This window comes from Sturnus vulgaris, chromosome 1 (assembly GCF_052056855.1).
Source record: "Sturnus vulgaris isolate bStuVul1 chromosome 1, bStuVul1.hap1, whole genome shotgun sequence".
Classification (NCBI taxonomy): Eukaryota; Metazoa; Chordata; class Aves; order Passeriformes; family Sturnidae; genus Sturnus; species Sturnus vulgaris.
In genome coordinates, this window is record NC_142243.1 from 97,363,431 (window position 1) to 97,379,182 (window position 15,752).

The 15,752-nt window shown below is 43.9% G+C and overlaps 1 protein-coding gene across 6 annotated transcripts in view; it reads right to left on the bottom strand.

Moving 5' to 3' along the window:
* Positions 1 to 15,178, bottom strand: part of CARMIL1 (capping protein regulator and myosin 1 linker 1) — a 194,021-nt gene extending 178,843 nt beyond the window's left edge. For all 6 annotated transcript variants that reach the window (XM_014875147.2, XM_014875146.2, XM_088172249.1 and 3 more), the window contains exons 1-2: positions 15,052 to 15,178; positions 11,120 to 11,217 (exon numbers count right to left, since the gene is read on the bottom strand). In XM_014875147.2, coding sequence (XP_014730633.2) covers positions 11,120 to 11,217; positions 15,052 to 15,091 — 138 coding nt within the window. In that variant the 5' untranslated portion in view covers positions 15,092 to 15,178. The remainder of the gene's footprint in view (positions 1 to 11,119; positions 11,218 to 15,051) is intronic.
* Between the last annotated feature and the right edge of the window lie 574 nt (positions 15,179 to 15,752).

The following is a 15,752-nucleotide window of genomic DNA, read 5'->3' on the forward strand; positions in this document are numbered from 1 at the left end:
GGAAATACATTATAAGGATTGTACCACACTGGAAATATCACATGAAATTAGTATTTTCAGGTTTTCTATTCTTGGCTAAATGTTTTCAAAATATTTGACATGGAGGAATATATTTCCAAGGCTTACAATAAGCATTTACTCAGTTTCAGAAATCTCTGTCAGCTGAAAAGGGTCATAGTTTAACAATGAGAAGGCAAAAAGGCAATGTATTTTCAGTGTCACCATTAAACCTGCAACCATCTAAAATCTTTCTAATTTGAATATGCAACCTGTAAGAGTTGAGAGCTTTTAGCTTTTCTTAGTAGTACTCTGTGTAGCCAAAAAACCAAGCAATAGTTTAAACTTGAAAACAAAAAAACAACAACCAAAAAATATAAGTCCCTGTGGTATTAGGTCACTGCTGAAGACTTTTCTTGGCATTTGGCTAAAGACCCAACACACACTCTTCTCCAGATAAGCAGCTTTTCCAAACTTCAGTTGACATTCCTACATAGAATCCCAAGAGAATCAGCATTCAGCTTCTCCTGCAGTTTGCCAACATGGTGTAGCAAAGCAAGCAAATGGTAGAAAACTGGCTTTGAAATCACATGTGAAGGAAATAGTACAGATTACATAAAATGCAGTTAAATTCCACCAGCAGAGTCAAGTCTCATAGAGGATGTCTTTCCAAAGTAAAGACAAAACTATAAAACTTGGGTAACAAAGCATTGTATTCACAGATTAAACCCCTTTAAAGCTATTTTACAATCTTTTACACTGCTCTGGCACCATCCATTTAAATGTAATTGGCTAATTACATTTAAATTGCCATGTTATTCTATAGTTCTTTACTTGTTTTCTTTTAACTTTCCCCCTTTTCTCAGCCCAGCTGCTCCTGTACCTGGAGATGTGGAGAGAGCAATGTAAGTGAGTTGTGTCCATCCCACTGCCTTGCCTTCCCTCAGGACAAGCATAATTTGTACAGCACTTTGTTGAGATACTAGCAGTTGGTTTGGGGTTTAATGGTAAGCTTTTGCTTGTTTTGTTTTTGGTTTTTTTTGTTATGTTGGGGTTTTTTAACCCAAAAGAGCTGCTTTGGGAAAGGTGGAAAGAACTTAAATCCGAATTTCACAAGAACACTGTAATATCCAGCATGACCAAACTGCCACCATGACACAAATAATATAGACCTAGCATAGATTCTGATTAAATTGTAGAACAAGGAAGCAGAGAACCGGACTAGGAAGACAAGATAAAAATGTGTACAGAGAAAATTTATGGCAGCCAACAATATTTTTTATCATAGCAGCATCACGTTTGGTCCATCATGCCTATATTTGCAGGGATACTGAGGAATTCAGGGATATTTGTCTTATCTCTGTAAGGAAAGGAAACAGAAGTGGGAGAATATGGGCTATTAGAAAAATAGGAATACTAGTGTGAGAAGAGGTACACAAAAGTAAACCCTGGTCCTGACATTTAATCTGCCACAGGAAAGCTTCCAGGGACTTTTTGTAGCAGAGGATATGGAAGGACAGTAAGAAGGAAGATACAAAGTAATAAAGAGAGCATAAAGATACCCATCATGTATGCAACAATTGTACACAGAATACATCGATATCCTTCACCAAAAATACAGGGATTTCAGAGCCTTCTTGAAAAAAGAGAGAGGCCAAAGCCTGTACTTTTCTGTCACTTGCAAAATGCAGATGTGAAGAATAGCACAGTCAAAAAAACTGCTTGTTATACTTAAAATTCATTTTTCGTGCTATAATAAATGCATACTTTAGTTTTGGGATATGAATAAACTTACCAAGGTGGCAGAAAATATTACTCAACAAAGCACTAGTACCTAACAAAGCAAATATTTCTTCAAATATTTACTTGCAACGTTGTAAATACCAAAAGAAGAGATTGCCATCTAAAGCCAGCTGCGCTGAAAATCCAAACATCTGTTTTGAACTACCCTCACTGCTCCCTCCCTAAGGCTCCTCAGCTCCACGCTGGAGTAGAAGCTCATATACATGGCTGTAAAAGGTATCATTCCTAAGCGTCAGCCTCTAGTGTTTGTTAGGAGATGAGCCTTTGAAAGGCTTCCCCTTTATCAGTAGTTCTCTGTGAATAGTTTCAGTCTTGCTAATGGCCTTCGAGGCAGAGAGGGAGAAGCCTTTTCATTCAAAGGTTGACCCTGAACAAACACAGCAGTGCCCTATCTCCCAATTCACATTGGGGTCAACAGCCATTCACTTCCTCTAATCAAATCTGAGTAGAAGCTGCTCTGCAGCAGCTATCTCACCCTCTTGGTTTGCTCCCTGGCCCCAAGAAGTAGGTATCTCTAACCTGGCTCAAATCCTTGAAATTTCATGGAGCTCTACAAAAGCAGTGGTTTGACCAAGTCTTAGGTACGAGGGAAGGATTGCTGTTCAAGTGATGTGTACCTTAAGTGGCTACTCCATAAAGACATGCCTCTGGCAAGCATCTTTGAGGCACAAAGTAGAAATGGCTTGCTTCAAATGACCTCAGCTTCCTAAGCCCTGGCTAAGAGAGTGCTTCCATGCCTCTAGACCACTGCCTACCTCCCAGGCAGCACGCTGCTAACCACTGCTTCAGCTTGGAAAGGGCAAAGAATTAGTTACTGACTGATCTAAAAAGCACAGAAACAAGCACCACTTGAAAATGCAATGCAGGATGAAATCTTAAGGAGATTATAGACTCAGGATCTCCCCTTCTGTTTTCCACCTCCTCATGCACACCTTGAAGCCCATCCTGCTGTCACACAGGCCTTCTACTGTATACAGGGATACAAACGTCATTTGTCAGCCAAGGGGATAAGCTGCACGACATTCACACCAACCACAATTCTTGTATTTATGTATTTTATAATGGTCACTTTGCAAAGAAGATCCAGAAAAAAAACCTATTTAAATAAGAGCTTCTTCTCACTTGACAACAGTTTCTACGCTGCAAACACCTTTCCAATAGCCCCACAGGACCCAGGAACCCTTTTAATTACTATCAACACTAGCAATGTGACTCCTTCTCTGAGCTTCTTAACAGAAACTTGTTTTATTGTGCTAGACTTAAATTTCACATGCCACAGCTATTCAGATCTTATTCTGCAACCCCAACTCCCTGCGCCAGGGTCTCTCTTCTCCCATCCAGCAGCCAATTAATTTAGTTAAGTCTGTTTCAGGAATGTAGGGTTATAAGAATCTGGCTCTTATAATTACATTTTGCATCCTAACAGTTTGTCATCTGAAATAATGAAATTAGGGAAGCTATCACTAAGACAAAGACTCATGAGTTGACACAGAGTAGAGGTTTTAGAAACAGGGAGAGATGAGACAGGACCAAGGGCAGAAATCAGCCTGGGGACTCAGGTAGCTGTACAGAGTACCACTAGCAGCAGCTAAATTTAAAAGTTAATTTTATATCCTGGACCTGTAATTACTTTACACAGAATTAAATTACCACCATCATGAGAAAAAAAATGAAGAAGAATTGTAGGTGAGCTCAAGTAAGAATTTTAATAATCAAACAGATCAGTGTCATTCACCAATTTTCCAGTACAACAATGGTTGAAGGGAGAGACTCTGAGCAACAAGAAGCATTTTTCACAGTACACTGCACTAACTTTTCACTTAGCAGCCCTTGCAGTCTTTTTTCAAGTTTACTGTGTCCTCCTCCACACTACTTACACCAAAGTGAACCACATTCTCTGCATGAGAAGTCTTTTCTTAAAGTAAGTCAGGCAGATAAAACAAGCTGTAAGAGGGGAAAAAAGGAAGAAAAAAAAGAAACCCCACCCAAATGAAAAAAAGAAAAAAATAAAAGAAACCTCCCACAAAAATATGTCTACCAAATAACACATTCTGTTCCCCTCCGAGTCTTCTCTTTCTTGGGGGGAAAAAGCCACCAATGGCAAAGAGTGACTGAGACAAGAAGTTAACCCTAATGGTAATTTTCTATTTTTTATTTTCAGCTTCAGGGAAATTCTATGTAATAATCAGTCTTCTGCCTCTTTTATGCACAGATTTCAATGAAAAGCCTTGCTTAGGAGGGCTCCATTTCATAAATAATGGTGGCAAGGAGTCAGGCCCTCTCAAAGCAAAAGCACATTAGCAAAGCACTTTGGTACATTATATATTCAGCAAGAGAAGTGGAAAGAGTGTGGCAGCTTAAAAAGGAAATGCTTTCTAATTGGGTTACAAAAAAATTGACAGGAGGAAAGATTCCATGATCAATTCAGAGCTACAGTGGATTCCTTCCTCCCACTACATTTTTTTTTACCCCAATAACTGTTAGAGCTGTGTACAGAAAAGCAGAAACTGCTAAGAGCAAGATCATGTTCACATTTCCTTCTTCCAGAACACTGCAGGCGAGTGTGCAAATGCAAAGCACATGAGCCTGGACAACAGCAGGTGATTTCAGGGCACTGAAAAAGGAGTCCCTTTTTCTTTCCTTTCCCTGCCTGTACCAGTTGCCCAAAACTAAAGAAAGGGAGAACAAGCAAGCTGCATTTCTGTCCCCCCAAAGCATGGAAAGAACACACTACACTCAAGATGCAAGAAATCATCTTGAATTTCTGCACTTGCATCCACTATCACAGCAATTAATTGAACCATAGAATGGTTTGGGTTGGAAGAGCTCCTAAAGATCATCTCATTTCAACCCCCTGCAATGAGCAGGGACATTTTCTACTAGCCCAGGTTGCTCAAAGCCCCATCCAACCTGGCCTTGAACACATCCAGGGGTGGGGCATCCACAACTTCTCTGGGCAAGCTGTTCCAGTGCCTCACCACTCTCATCATAAGAAAATTTCTTCCTGACATCTACTCTAAACTAACCCTCTTAGTTTAAAAACATTCCCCCTTTTCCTATCACAACAGGTCCTGTTAAAAAATTTGACCTTGTTTTCTTACAAGTGCACTTCAAGTACTGGAAGGCTGCAGTAGGATCTCCCTGGAGCCTTTTCTTTTTCAGGCTGAAAAACCTCATTTCTCTCAGCCTGTCTTCATAAGAGAGGTGCTCCAGACCTGTGATCATCTTCATGGAACTTGTCTGCACTCACTCCAGGTCCATGTCCTTACACTGAGGGCCCCAGAGCTGGACACAGCACTTCAGGTGAGGTCTCACAAGCACAGAGTAGAGGGGCAGAATCCCCGGGGAGACTCACTCCAACAGGTCAGTCCATGTCCTTCTTATATTGGGGGTCTCAGAGCTCCAGGAAGCTAGGTTTGTAAATCTTCCCACCAGTTAAAAGTAACCTTATGGATCAGTGTCTAACAAACGTAAATTTCAGTGAAAGTTGCACATGTGTATTTTTTTAAATGTTTCCTATTTTGGAAACATATGCAACTGCATGACTGAATTAATAAATTCTATTTCCTGCAGTACTCTTCTTATTTCAGTTTTTTGTAGCAATCTTACAGGCCACAGTTCAGTTGTTTCCTAAGAGGCACCTTGTAAATGTATTAAAATATATTTTCACATCTAAGTATTTTTTGATTACTCTACCTCACTTCATTTAGATTTCCTGACATGAAGGATGTACCAACACCTACCTCCTTTCATCTTCATAAAGACACACTTAAGATATATGTCATAACAGTCAATGTTCTGGGCAGGGAAGAGGAAACACCATTATTTTTAAAGAATGTCCCTATTTAACATCATTATCACACACCAGCTGTCATGTTATAACGTGTGAGATTGCACACATTTTATGTAAAACCAACCTTAGACAACCCTGAGAGCTTCATGCTCTTAGTGGTTTAAAAGAAGTGCATATTTTTTAAGGCAGGATGTGAAATTCATCTCTATTCAAACTGAGTATCATGGATGGATCAAGACAAAAGATGAGCAATGGAAAACAAGCACCAGAGCTTTTAATCTCAAAATAGTTTTGGCAGTGGAAAATACTACTGCCTCCACCCGGAGACTGCCACCCTGATAGCTGAGCAGGCACAGGAGCTCTTAGAGGCTTTTTTCCTCTCTGTTGCTTCATGAGAGTCATCCACATTGTTCAAGCAGTATTCAGAAGCCACATGGAGAGCACACAAAATGGCCATAATTGCTCCTTTGAAAGTAAACACAGATAGATTTTATTTTTTAAATAGAATTCCAGTCTTTATAAGAGTCTTTAGAAGCAGAACGTGAAATCTCAGACCATGTGCACAGAAAAATATAAACTTCTTTGACAGGAGTCAACTCAGCTTTTTATTCTAAGAGCCCATGGAAACATATGTCCCAGAGAAAGTGACAAGGACATATGAATTGCTCTCAGTGAATTTATGTTGGGCATACAGTACATTTTAAGGAGAGCCACCTGCCAAAGCAACTGTCTCAATTTCAGAAGTAGCACTGTGATATTTTAACAAAGAAAATGTAAATGACTGAGGGCAGAAGTGTAACAGAGACTCCTCAATGGGATTTCCTAATAAAGTGCTTTTGGTCACTATGTCTCATCATTCTATAGCCTTAAGGTTAGGGAGGAAAAAACAAACAAACAAACAAACAAAAAATCAAAATAAACCTAGCAGGAAAGCAAAGAAACCTGACCAAACATATAGACAGCATGGCCACTTGTAATATTTCCTTATCTTTTATGTCTAAAATAATAATACTTTAGGAAAGGAAAACTAATCTCAAAGGCAACTAGAGCAGGAATATTCTCTTTTTCTAATAGTAAAGACGAAAAAGAAGATGAATCCTGAATTCTGGCCTGTCATGAATCACTCCTAAAAACATCAATATTTCATAAGGAGTGGGTCACATTTATTTCACATATTGGCTTTAGCTCACGTTTCTCACTTTCTAACTTCCCAATGTTTGCTGCTAATTACAATAAATCTGAGAGGAAGAAAAGGCAGTAGGAAACAATCAGCAAAATTATGTACAGATACCTTGGCTATTTTGAGGGGGGGAAAGCAGCACCACAAACACCAAGGCTAAGAAGCCCAGTCCCCTAACAGCATTTGTCTGCAGGTGATAACCTGAAAATCACTGAGGCCTCTGGATTAAAAAAAAAATAAATAAAAAAGACAGAGAGAGAAGGAAATACTGAAGTATCTCACAGACACCCACAGGGCATTCTGCCTGATCCCTGATGGTGGCAAAAAGGTGGAGGCCTCAGAAGAGGGAGTAGGTATAAAGTTTCTCTTCTTTTTCTGGCTGTCTCCCCCCACTCCCCTCTTATCATCACAACTGAGACCTCTCTATACCCATCAGCTTAAGCTGAAACTGGAGAGAAGGTCAGAAGTTGTCAGAGTGAGGAAAAACACCACAGGGCACTCAGCATGATGCCTTAAACCTTGTCCTCACAAGAAACCAGGTTTAAACAAAACAATCACACAAAAACAGAGCAATTCTCCACTGATTAGAAAAGAGTGACGTCTTTATCTATATTAACCCAGTCAGAATGCTGTTGTGAGCATCACATGGAAGCCAAACACAGCTGGGTCCACTCCTCCAGGAGTACTCTGCCTCTGGCTGAGGCAGCTGGGGCAGCCTGCTCAAGGGCTCTGCCGCAGCTGGGCTGCCTGCAGCCAACACAGTGCAGGTATGTGACCCCAAAAGTAGGAACAAGCCTTGACCAGAGCTCCCCACCTTGCTTCAGAGCTCTAGCACTCAACTCTGTGTCCTGTTGGGGAGCCCCACGATGTCTGTTCCACTTGTCACCTTTCAAGGTCTCCTATATGCCTGCATGTTTCCTCACTTTCCCCAATGGCAGCTTGACTCTGCCTGAGTACCCAGATGGGGCTGGGGTTTAGCTCTAATCGCTTGAGGACTGGCTTTGCTGCCTGTTCAAGCTGGCTATTGCCTTTTCAGGGTTGGATATCCGTTTGCTTCCCGAACACATGAGATTTGGTGCCAGCAGACCAGAGGCAGCTCAGCAACTCACGATGTTTACTGTTTTGCATCATTATGACTAACTGAAAAACTAAATAACTGCAGACTGAGATTACTGAGGCGCAAACTCCTTGTGCAGACTGAAAAAAAATCTGGTTTGTATCAAAATTCCTAGACATAATATCCAAACTCTGGCATCCAAAGCTGGGATCCCAAAGCATCTTAAGGCAAGCACGGTCTTTATCCACCAACTTCACCAGTTTAATACTGGGACCCTATTGCAAGCAACACCAGGGCGTTTGCACTCTTTTTTACTTTAGTCTCACCTTTCAATTTCTATCTTAATTATCAGAGGAATTTCCTATAGCAGAGTGATTCAAGTAGATGGTTACATCCATATTCTAGTACTCTGTACTTTGAATACACTGTGAACAACAGGGCCAGAGGTCAAGTGTTTTTATAGTTACCTGCCAAGTGCAGCCATTTTTAAATAATCTCTAAGTGGTACTGATTTTACTGGATTTCCCTAGGAAGAAAGGATGAGAGATCATTTAATTAAAGCACAGATTTGGGTGTCAGGGCTCAGTGCCAGACTCTGTGATCAACCTCCTCTAAAGCTATGAGTGCATTTCACAACAGCTCTGGGGTTAGCTAGATGAGAGCAACTGGTATTTCCTCCCTATTAAGTGCTGGACCCAATGTATGGCACCTAATTTGCTTATAAACACCCAACTACTAACAAAATTCAACCCAAAATCTCAAAACAATCCATTGCCACACACGCACTCAAGAGACAATACTCAGAAGATTAATGCTTCAAAACTAAGCTCTCAGGAGTCGAGGAGTGCTGGCATGAAGGTTGCCCATGCAATCACATTTGAGCCCTCTGGTGCGTTCATTTAAGGATAGAGTCTTTAATTACTGAGCTGCTTTTGCTGCCAGCACTTCATTCAGCATTCCTTCTGACAGGCTCACCCAAGGCACAGCAACTCGGTTTTACCCGCTCCGGTCAGACCACGGCTGTATGCATTATTTACTGAATACACTTAACTTCCAGCTTGGAGTACAGAAATTCTTAATTTTGCTGGCAGATTTCCTGTAGCATTTAGTATTAAGCACTCAAATACTTCTGAAGCAAGGTTATTTCTTTTCGGCATCCCTCTTTTATTGAGAGAAGGATATATGTCCTCTACTACGCAGGTAAGAGGTGAGACTGTGCCGACACACTAAGGCAAAAATTCTCCATTAATCTGAGGTACCAAACTTAAGGTGTTCCTGGGGTGATTTTTTTCAGAGCATTCTGCATTTCATGTAACTTTGCATCCCCAAAGTGAACCACAGTCTCTACAGGCCTTTGCCACAGTAGACAACATTCAGCACCTCTGCAAAAAAGAAAAAAAAAAAAAAAACAAACAAACAAACAAAAAAAAAAAAACCACACCAAAAAAACCCCCCAAAACTTGCCAAAATTACAAAAACACCCCAAAACACCACAAGAACAAAAAATCCAAACCAAACAATCCCACAAATAGATTTACACAGTCAGAGAATCATTGTAAAAAAAGCATCTTTAGTGATTTGTAGAGCTTCACAAAAGGCAGTTTTCCTCTACGGCAAAGGAAAATGCAAAATCCAACTCCAGCAATCAATAATCAATTTCTCTAAGAATAAAAACTATTTTTTTCCCTCCAATATAAATCCCCTGCATTTCTGCATCAAAGAACAAATGGTTGTACCAGACAACATCCAGCAAATCATTCCCCTGAAACACTTATCTTGTGCACTGCAGACAACATGTATGTACACAAGTAGCGCTCACTAACTCATAAACCTCTGAAAGGTTCTCTCCCTCTCAGTACCTCTTCTGTCATGGAAGGTGAAAGTCCCTCACCTGAGAGCTTAGGAGACTAAAGAGAGGAAAAACACCCAAGTCATCACATTTAGGCATTTTACTGCCAAGTAGTACATCCCTCAGAAACCTCACTGATGAATCAAAGCTTGACATTCTCTTGGTCCCATCAGTTCAGAACAGTATTTCAGTATTTCCACAATATATTTTCACTATTGATAATAGTTATGATGCCATGTAAGTCAAAAAGTCAATCAAGTGTAACCACTTCAGTGAAACCTATCAGCCTTCCCTATAAACATGGCTTTCAAATAAATAGAGACAATCAATCAACATTCACATATTCAATCTATTTCCAGTACAGAAACTGTAAATCAAGGAACTAGATATAACATGGATAGATATTAAGCAGAAAATACTTCAAGTTCCTTAAGGAGTGGCTCTCACAGGAGAGTGAGCCGTTATCTACAGCCCAAGGATAGCAGCACATACTTTAAGATCATTCAGAAGTGATTAAAAAGTTGTGGTTTTGAAAGACAAAATAGCCCATCTGCATGGAGAATGTACCTAATATCTGTGACAACAGCTTTGGCAACAAAACTTTCAAATATGGAACAGCACGAATGCAAGACACCAAATCTCAAATATCTTGTAAAATATTACAGCAGCATTGAACTTATTTGTGTTTGTTACTCAGAGTTCTCCGGATAGAAATGTATCAAAAGAGCAAGGAAATACAGTTTCATGTCTTTTTGCGTATTTAAGATAGTATGCTAATGTAGCAGCTCATTACCACAGCTTTCTTCCTATCAGGAGAGGCCAGCAAAACTATTCTTGAGAAAACAGGAAAGCATACTTAAGTGAGATTAATTTGACAGTTTCCTCCACTACAGTTTTAAGAACAATTTAGAATCCCACCCATTAAGCATTTCTTTTTAAATGCAGATTTATGACTGTTTAACAGAGAATACCAAAAAACACAAATAGTCATTTGAGTTCAAAAAGCCCAACAGTTTTACTGTTGTTCTTCACTGCATAACAGCTTCAAATTCTCAAAATTAATTCTACACACTTCATTTTGCTTTTCTTGGCCACTTAAAATTCTTATGGATGTAAACAGGAAACCTAACTAGCAAAGGCAGCAAAATATTTTAGAACAGGTTCTGACAATAGCTTGCTTTATCATCAGTCCACAATACAATACCCAAAACTCTGAAAAATAACTCCGATATAAACAAGTGTTTGTAGACATGCACAGCTGCACACCAACTTCCTACGCAGGCTATCATGAAAGCAAGAAAAAGTAAGAAAATTAATTACATGGATATCTTATGGCACACACAAAGTTCAAAGAACACTTCCAGAGGAGAATTAATGCCTTCTGAAAATATACTGGTTTTTCCTTTGCATATGTAATTAGAATCCTTCTATTGTACTTACCAATATTTTGTTATCCACTTTATCTCCCTTGGTTTCCAGCTTTACTTTCTTCTTGACAGAAATTTTGATTTTCCTCCCAATAACATCCCTGACACTTTCTGAAACAAAAGAAAATATCTTAATTAAATACCTTCAGTGTCAAGAAGAAGGAAACAGATACCACTGTTGAGTTTTCAGAAAGACTCAAGAGTTATGCTGTCCAACTGCTGGTACTCATGGAAGTCTCATGAGTTTAGTCTCAGTACTAAACACAACTTAACACAAGTACAGTTTTCTATGTATGCCATCTACACAATAATTTGTGTCTACTATGATAGGATTATTGATGTTATATGCCAGGGTTCTAAACACAATTTGATATTTTTTCCCAGCACTGCTTACATATCAAAAGCATTCCCAAGGCAAGCCACAGCACTGTTTAGCTCCATTCTGGGAAAATACAACAAATTCCTCACTGCTATTGTTTGCACCTGAAAAGCTTACTAAAGCAAATTAGCTCCTTGCATTGCACAAATTTCAGCCTCTTATAAATATTAGGGAGGCTAAATGGGTCAGGCAATGGAAGAGCCACTGTTCACACATTTTGTACTCTGTGCATTGAAGGTAGCAAAGCAAACTGAGCAGATTCCCAGATAACACCTGGCAGCTATGCAGAGGATGCTACGGAGGCAACATTGGTCTTGGTCCAAATCCCAGCGACAACGTATCCACTCCATGGTGCCAACACCAAAGTTACATTAGTTGCCATAATGTTTTAATATGTGCATGCACACACATGCATACACAGTCTCTGCCAAGTATGACACGAACCAGCTTTTCCCCTGAACATTTGCACCCTGGCCTGAAGGGAATACACACACAGGGAACTGTGTCTAGAAAGCTCATACAACTACTGACACTGATGTAATTGAGAGATAAACAGAGGAGTTCATCTAGAAGAGCCAATTTGGCACCTTCCGTAAGTTTCACTCCCCAGCCCCCACTGAAAGGGAATGAGAAAGAAATCTTTTAAACACATTAACCTATTTCCAGCCCAACAACAGGCATCTGTAAAAGGCAAGTATCCACCCTCTCCAGACACATACACTTTGCCTTTGGGCACGCTTAAGTTTAAAGGCAAAAATGAACGATAATAGGCTATTCCTAAAGCTTTTAATTATAGTGCTCTGTATAGCGCTTTTCTGCACAATTTTCATCCGGTAGTCAGAAGACGTTAGCACAAACAACACACTATTTATTAAGTCTGGATGTTTAACCCAGGCCACAGTGTTCTGCCTGCAGGGCAGAAGAGTGTGCAAGTCAGAAACGTAGCTGTGGCTGGTCAGAGAAACCCTTCACCAGAAAGAGCTCTTTCTGCAGAATCGGCATGTTTTCCCCAGGAATTTTAATTTTCCTGTCAGGAAACAAAAGCTCCTCGGGAACAGCGGCTTGCCTAGCGAGAAGCGTGTCCCAAGCCCGCAGCAGCCCCGGTGGCAGGCAGCCAGCGCGGCCGGCTCCCGGAGCAACCGCTTGGTCAGGAGCCAGGCTGCGAAATCCCGGAGCAGCCAGGTAAGCGGAGCCCGGGGGAAAGTCCAGCCCGATGTGAACTGTTCCCCCAGGGCCTCCTCTCCCAGGGGTAATGCCCAATTCTGGCCTTTCTGTCCCTGCTTGGGAACACAGAAGCAAGCTGACCACAGAGTCTTTTTCATCAAGTCCTGTCTCCTTGCAGAAGGTATTGCTGCTGTCCGTCTCTGCTACTTTATCTCCACTTGCAGCCTGTGCCTTTCGGTTTCTCCTCTCCCACAAACAGCTCCAAGTGCCTACATCTAGCAAGGGACTTCCTCCTGATACACCTGCATGGAGAGACACGCTTCCCTTTGCTGTCCCACGGGTCCCACACAGCAGAAGTGGGAATGATTGCAAGCCCTCAGCTCCAGCACTCTTACTCCAACAAGCCATAGGGAGAGAAGAGGCCTGGGACCCCGGACTGCACAAAGCATCATGAGGATATCAGCTCCTCGAAAGGCTCTACCTGCCTGAAAGGGTGAGAAACGCTACTTCAAAGAGCTAAGATACAGATTTCATAGATACTCTCCATGGGACTGAAGACAATTCCCTCCACACTGGGTGACAAGTGGACTCATGAAGTAAATTTTCAGATTGAGAGATAGAAACATAACATTAAGATTCGCATTTTAAAGTGTTCATCCATTTCTAATGCTGGAGACTTCAGACATCCACACCTGGGAGGAGTGGATCCAGGCAAGCCAACAGTTTCTTTGAAGACTATGACCTACGAGACCTGACAAAGGTCACACGGGAAGTGAGTAACAGAACAAAAACTGCAGCTCAAACACTCCTACCCCCAGTTTAATCTCCACACTCCAGTCACTCCACGTTAAAGTACATCCTTTCATCCAGCTCTCAAAACATGGTTATTACAAAAAGCCTATTTAATGGTTAAATTTTAACATGCAGACACCAAAATACTGCTAGAAAATAAACCAATCTACATAAACGGATCCCCCCACACCCTAGAATAGCCTTTGACAAACCAAACTGAATTTGTGCAAGGCACCAGGGCTGGGGGGGTTAATTCTCAAGATTGTTCAAAGCCACCAGAGTAGGGGATGCGTGAAGATGCCCACCTTATTCTTCCCTGTAATGCACAGCACACCTCACCTACACCACTGGAGTGCAGACCCATAGTGAGTAAGAAATACCGTGTACTAGCACTTCAAACATGCCTGGCCACTTTAAAATAGAAAAACTCCATGGTTTTGACCATAGCTACTCCTAGAACACTTCCCAGCTCATCACTTCTTAGCAGTAAACTATAGATTACAGTCTCTCTGTAAAACACATCGTTTGTAGATCTAAACGACTACAAAATAAAGCTATTTTCACTACAGAAAAAAAAAAAATCTGCAGCAGCTGCAAATGTCCACCCAGATTTTACCAATATTTGGTAGATGCTAAAACCACTTGCTGACTGATGAAACTGAAGGAAATGCAACAATGTAAATTACCTAGGTAAGGTCTGAAGGATTGCATTCATCGCAACATGTAGCTTGTTGCCTGACAAATTTGTTTCTATCTGTCATTCTAATGCTAGTGAGATCTTTAGATGGCTCTTCAACCGGCAAAACCAAAGGAAATTCGACCTGAACAAGGCAGCTGAGGGGCTGGAGCATCAGACCTGTTATCCCCAAATGGCACCAGTTACACACACGCCGCGTCAACCATCCATTTATTGGAAGCTCCCCAAAAGCGATGACAGCATTTTCAGGGTCCTCGCCATCACCTGTGACCGAGTTCCCAAGCGTGTACCACGCAGGATGGGGGCTGGTGTGCATGGGGCAATAGAACTTTAATTACAAATACCCTCACTCTCTCCTGCGTGCAGAGGAAAACGAGTCTTAAGCTACGCAAAGCCCGGGGGGATAAATAAAAAAGCGCCGAGCGGAGCCGCAGCCCGTGCGGCCAGGCTGAGGCGCTCCGAGGACGTGCCCCGGGCGGGGGGCGCGGGGGGCCGGGGCAGCTTCCCAGCGCGTCTGCCAGCGCTCTCAGCCTGCCGGCACCCCGCACAGATCCCTCCGGAGAGGGGACGCACACTGTGCTCCGCCGCGGTTCCCGAGGGCTCCGTCGCTGCCCGCGACCGCCTCCCCGCTGCCCGCCGCAGCCCCGCAGCCCCCGCCCGCCCATTCCCGCACGCAGCAACGCGGCCTCGCCGCCCCCCGCCGGCTCCTCTGAGTCTCTCCAGCCCCGCGCCGAGCCCCCCCGGGCTGCCCCCGCGGCGCTTCCCCGGCTCCACAGACCCACCCCCGGATTCCCCCCAGCCCCGTCTCCGGCAGCGCTGCATCCCGCGCACGGCGGCCTCTAAACTTGCCCCCGCAGCACCTTCCCCCGGGACTCCACACCCCCCATCCCCGCCGCCATGCCCCGTCCCTTACCGATCAACTCTTTGGGGACGTCGGAGCTCTCCTCGGCCATGGCGGCGGCGCTGCCCGGCGCCCGAGGGTGCCCGGCGGCGGGGCTGCTTCAGCGGCGCGCCGTGCCTGCGCCGGGCGAGGCGGGCATGCACCCAGCGGGCGGGGGCGGGGGAGGAGGACGAGGAGGAGGGCCGGCCGTGCGCCTCGCCTCGCTGCGGAGCGCGGCGTGTGTGTGTGTGTGTACGGCTGCGAGCGCGGGCGGAGGGAGGGAAGGGGCTTCTCCCGCCTCCGCGGAGCCCGCTCCCCCCGCGCTACATGCCGCCCCTAGCTGCCGGCGCGGCCAGGAGGGGCATTTCCAGGGAGGGATGGATGGCTCGCAGGCGGCCGTCAGGCGCGGCGCTTCGGGCTCAGGGTGGCCCCCGCACCGGCGGCTCCCCCGTTCCCGTTCCCGCCTGCGCGCCGCTCGGCTCCCCCGCCCGGCACCGGCGGGAGGCGGCGGCTGCCCCCGCCCCGGGAGGGCTGGCGCCCGCGCCCCGGCCCGGCCCCGAACCGCGCAGGAGCCGCCGGGAGCCCCCGGCCCACCGAGCACCGACAGAGCGGGAGGTGCTGGCGGTGGCGGCCGGGAGCATCGCCCTTAGGAAGCCATCGCGGCGAGGGAGGAGGAGGAGGAGGGCAGCGGGCTCGGAGGTTTAGCGCGGCGACGCCGGCCCCTCCTTCGGCCG